The 5,317-nt window shown below is 50.8% G+C and overlaps 1 protein-coding gene across 1 annotated transcript in view; it reads right to left on the bottom strand.

The window, feature by feature from the left end:
* Positions 1-5,317, bottom strand: part of COL22A1 (collagen type XXII alpha 1 chain) — a 249,321-nt gene that overhangs the window by 64,771 nt on the left and 179,233 nt on the right. Inside the window, exon 43 of the mRNA XM_023514966.1 lies at positions 989-1,036. Within this exon, the coding sequence (XP_023370734.1) occupies positions 989-1,036 (48 nt within the window). The remainder of the gene's footprint in view (positions 1-988; positions 1,037-5,317) is intronic.

Genomic DNA, 5,317 nt, shown 5'->3' with positions numbered 1-5,317 from the left:
GGTCACCCCTCACGGGTGTGCTCTGCCCTCGACGCTGGATGAAAGGGCCAGCACCCGGTCACCCCTCACGGGTGTGCTCTGCCCTGGCACCAGCAGGACCCAGACCCAGTGACTCTGCCTTGCTTTTCAAAACACAGTTTAGTCCTGTGTGGGGTTGAACACCACCCTCTGGGATCAGGGAGGTCTAGGTTCTATTTTTAGAATATTCTATTTCTATTTCTGTTTAGAAATTTCTATTTCTATTCCATTTCATTCATTGACTATCACAGTGTCTCAGATTTTATATACAGAAATGAGAATGCTATTAGTACTGACCCCATAGAATAATTGTGAAAGTTTAGTAAGAAACGCACGTGAAACACGGATCACGGCACTGAGAACTTTCTGCTCCGTCTCTGCCTCACCTGGGAAGACAGCCACTAGCCACCTGTGGCTGTTAGGTACTTGTAAAGAGGTTGGTGTAGAAGACAAGAACCTGAATTGAAGTGTTTGATTAATTAAGTTTAAATTGACACAGGTGGCCAGGGGCTGTCGTTTGGACAGTGTGGATTTGATATATTACCAGTTCTCAACTAGTGTTGCTACTATTGTTGTTAATACTGGCATGTAATTATTCAAACAAACATAAAGAACCCCAACTTATTAGTGAGAGGCCCAATTTCCTTATTATAATTCTCTTTTCTTTTTTTTTTTTTTTTTTAAAGATGGGTGTCACTCTGTAACCCAGCTGGAGTACAGTGGCACAGTCATGGCTTACTGCAGCCTGGGCTAAAGAGACCCTACCAAATAGGGACTTCAGACATGCGCCACCATGCCCACCTAATTGTTTAAAAAATCTGTAGAGATAGGGTCTCCCTATGTTGTTTAGGCTGGTCTAGGATTCCTGGGTTCAAGCAATCCTCGTGCCTTAGCCCTAAAGTAGCTGAGACTAAGGTGCAAGCCATGATGCCCAGCACATCACTACCATTGTCATGGTGGTACACTTTACCTTGACCAAGAGATTTATGTCCTCTGGAGACAGCTGTGAAGAGAGCCCCTGTCAAAGGAAAAACAAATATATACATCATACGTGCACAAAGACAGCATATCTCGTGCCTCTTCAAGAAGTTAAAGGCCTTCCCAGGGCAAGCCACAACTTGTCACACACCTGTGCCACGCATGGGACACAAATAGCCCTGTGGATGGGCAGGGCCTGGCAGCCACAGAAAGAAGAGCCTTCCGAGGCAGCAGCATAACAGACTGCCCATACTCACCTGTCCGGCTGGCTTCAGGCTTTGCTGATCCCTAGTTTCCTTCTGCTGATCTCTGCTCTTTTCCTGGCGTCCCTCTTCCCCACCCTGATCCCAACCTAACAGGTCTAATGGGCACAATGAGGGGCTAAGAGGAGAACTGACTGCAGCCTGGTTGTCACAGAGTCCCTGGGTGTGCACCAGCTCTGCTATCAGTCATTCACAACCCAGTATGAATTCAAACCAAAGTCTTTAGCTCTCTCAGGCAAAGGAGCCCTTGAAACTTCATTCTTTATTGTGAGTTAACAGCCTTTAATTCTGAAAAGGCTATCCAGGGAGCAGAAGGAAGGGTAAAGCCCCTGAAGGCATTAGGAATCTGCAGGCCCCTGAATTCATAAACGGACTGAGTTGGAGCCACGATTGTGCCTTTTGTGATTGTGGCCACCCTGGAACCCAAGCTGGGTGGTGGCAGAGTTCCCATTTGGGTGCCAGGAACACAGATGAGGAAGGGAAATGAAAATTAAAAGGCAGACACCAAAGGGAAGATGGGATTCCTAGGTAAGAATTACACACTGGTGTGCTACTTTCAAATTTCTAAGTTTTGTAGTGGTAACATAGCAGTAGCCCCACTGACCACACGCACAGTGGGAGATCCAACAGTCAAACTCCTGGCAGGTGACTGCTTCTTGTAATTATGTCTCAGTTTAGGTGTATGGATTATAAATCTAGTGTCATCTTGGAGACTGAAACCAAGAAATTTTTCTGGCACTCTCCCCTTCCTGACCCATGGAGTTTCTGTCCCATACTGTGACTAACAAAAATCATCTGATGCTGGTGACGTAAGCTTGCACAGGAAAACTGCTATGGTGGCTTGGGAAGAGTTTATATCATTGTCTTGGTTGGTATGTTCAGAAATTCAATTAATCCACCCTCTGGAGTATCGCAGAGGGGGATACCCCAGAGAGACTGGGTGGAATTGAGATTTGGAGGCACTGCAGTAAGAAGTCACTTAGGGGGCAGCTGCCAAAGCCAAGGTCAAGATGTCCCCAGATATCTGAATGAGACCTCTCAGGAAGGGCGAACTTCTTTGCAGCAGTAATATTTTAAAACTTTAATTTAGAAGGAGAATGGTGTTTTATTTTAAAGTCTTTCACGTTTTCCCCGAGAAGTTAATAATAGGAGGGAGTCAGGTGAATTCAAATGGGGGTACTGTGTGCTGTTGGCACTGCTGTATTTGGGATATTGTCATGCTGACATTTGAGCCCTTTGCTAATTAGAGTAAACCATCTTTGACACTGAGGTTGGCGTCATTCACAAAGAAACAGAGAATGAGGAGTGGGTTAGGTCCAGTGTGGGCTTGGGCACAATTTTATTAAGGTCTCACTCTGACCCATTTCTGTAAACCTCAGAGGACAGGGCTCAGGAAGATGCAGAGGACCGGGGTCTAGATGGAGAGAGTGGCCTTATGGCAGTGGAAACAGGGCACACGCAGCCTGCTATTTCCACCTTCAGTGAGTTGGTCACTGATGGGGGATTGCTGTCAGGACCCAGAGGTTAAGAGCAGGTAAGTGCTGGAGTCGAGGGCACAGTCTGTGCCCAGCCCAGATTCCCCCCAGGCACCTCCCTCCCCCAGTGCAGGGGCACCTGGGACAAATGCCAGACATTGCACAGCCTAGGACTGATGTGGGGTGGAATGGCTGGCCCCAGGGGGCACGTGTAGTACTATTCACGCTCCAGCATTCCATGTGGGATCTGACTGAGCTTAGCCTTGAGCTGAACCCAAATTTTCAATTGGCTTTCCCCCATGGAGTCCTTCTTCCCTCCACCCTTACAGGTCTCCTCTGAGAGCATTCCCCCAGTCAATCACTGACACCAGAATCCCCACCACCATGGGCTCTGCTCCCAGAGAACCTAATGTGAGGCGGGGACCCCAGCACAGGAATCCTGTGCTTCTCCCCGGTGTGTGCAGCAGGAGGAGCACTTGAGGAGGCTCTGTCTGCCCACTAATGGATGGGATTGTGCAGTGAAGGAAGAATCCAGAAGGCTTGAGTTGTCCACACCCTGCACATTCCAAAGAAAAGTCTGGCCCTTGCCCTCCTGCTGGGGGATCTCCTCCAAGCCCTTGGAATGCCCTATCACACAGGGGCCTTTGCCTGGGTCCTTTGGCCAAGCCAGAAAGTCTTTGGGCCAGTGTGATTTACGGTGGGGCTGTCAGCTGGAGGCTCCATGCCTGGGTGACAGCTCCCAATAAAAACTCTGGACATCAAGGCTTGGGGGAGAGTCCCCGGCTGCAGCATGTTGTGAGCGTTGGCACACACTGTGGCTGGGAGAATTAAGTGATTTCTGTCTAAGTTCACAGGGCGAGGACAAATGGAAGCTTGTACCTGGTCCCTCCGGGACACTTCTCCATGTGCACTGTTCCTCAGCTGATTTAATCTGTAACCTGTCACTGCAATAAACCATAACCATGAGCATAATGGCTTTTCTGAATTCTGTGAGTCCTTCTAGCAAATCTTTGAACATAAAGGAATCCCTGATACCATGACCTATCTGATTAGTGACACCAGAGAGACCCTGGCAGCCACTATGCCACACTGGGAGCATTTCAGAGGAGTGTGTTCAGTGGATCTAAACTTGGGCCAACACACACCTGTTTCTTTCCCTCCCCCGTCTCTCTTCCTCCCTCTCTCCCTGCAAGCTCTTTGCTTTGCTGGTGTCCAGCTGAGACACAGGCACAACTATCAACATCCTCAGCTGGACCCTGATGGCTTAATTCTCTTTGCAGGGAGGTGTCAAAAAGTCCAGATTTGCCAGAGGTCATGTGAACCCCCATAAGACCCTGGTTTGAACCTTGCCCCTGCCCCTACTTCTCCAGGGCCTTGCACGTGGACAGGGAAGTGGCCATGAGGCTTATCTGGCCGCTGTGAAGCTGAGTCCACAGAGAAGGCCACATGCATGAGTGAGCTGTCCCTAACCTCTGCCAGGACTCCACGCTCCTCCCACTGGAAGGTCTTCAGGGAAAAGGTTCAGGATTCTCGTGGGCAGACGGTGCCCAGGTCTCTGTTGTGTTTGCCAACTTGGATGGGGCAGGGGTAGCTGCCTGAGCCCACAGGGCCCCCTGTGCTTTGTTTGAAACCAGACTGGGCTTGCACAAGAGACAAGGAGCCTCTTGGGTTCATCTTGAGGTAAGCTTCTGCCCAGGGGAACGTCTTAGGGTCTGATACAGCCTCACCTGTGAACCTGGGACCGCCTCGTCTCCCCCATCCTGGGGCGCGTCCTGCAATAGACTGACTTCACCCACAGCTGCACAGCCGCCTCTCACTCCCAACCTGCACACCCTCATTTTTCCCTTCCTGGAGGGCCTGGCACATCCAGGCTACTTGGCTGGATCCTTTGGGCTTCTCTGGCACTGGTCATTTGGTCAGATGATGAGGGTGCCTCACATCAGGGAAGCCTTGGGCCACCCTGTGGAAACCTGCCAAGGGCCCAGAACTCGGGCTATGTCCCCTCAGCTGTCACGGCTTCCACTGTTCTCCCTGTGAGGTAAGAACAGATGTTTCTGCCACATGTCACAAAGTGAGTGACCAAGGGGCTGACGTTACCCAGCACAGGGGTAGGGATGGGGAGAGTTAGGAATTTTCAGGGGATGCTGCTATTGCCCAGCTCCATTCTCAGCGTCTCAGTCTTGCCCCACACCCTGGGAGGCCTGTGTTGTGTCCTGAGCTCTCCGCCTGCGGCATCTATGGGAAGCGCTGCCAGGAAACTCAGGACAAGGGAACCCTTCGGGCAGTGGCTTCAAACCTGCAGCTCAGCTCCTATCTGCTGTCCCTTTCCTGCCATCCTACTCTGACTGGGCCTGGAAACAGGTGCATGGTGTAACGTGCCCGCTGACATTTGTCTCGGGGTCTCAGGGCATCCTGTGTTAGTGCCCTCTGCCTGTAGCTGTGTCGATTCCCTCTGGGAAAGCCTCTCAAACCACCCGAGTTGCCATTTTATTTCTCACTGCAGGCCTGTCCCCCAGTCAGTATCCACCCAGCTGCCCCCCAGTCAGTATCCACCCAGCTGCCCCCCAGTCAGTATCCACCCAG

Source organism: Otolemur garnettii, unplaced genomic scaffold (genome assembly GCF_000181295.1).
Source record: "Otolemur garnettii isolate 467f Iridium unplaced genomic scaffold, OtoGar3 scaffold00062, whole genome shotgun sequence".
Lineage (NCBI taxonomy): Eukaryota > Metazoa > Chordata > Mammalia > Primates > Galagidae > Otolemur > Otolemur garnettii.
This window is presented reverse-complemented; position numbering and strand designations above follow the sequence as displayed.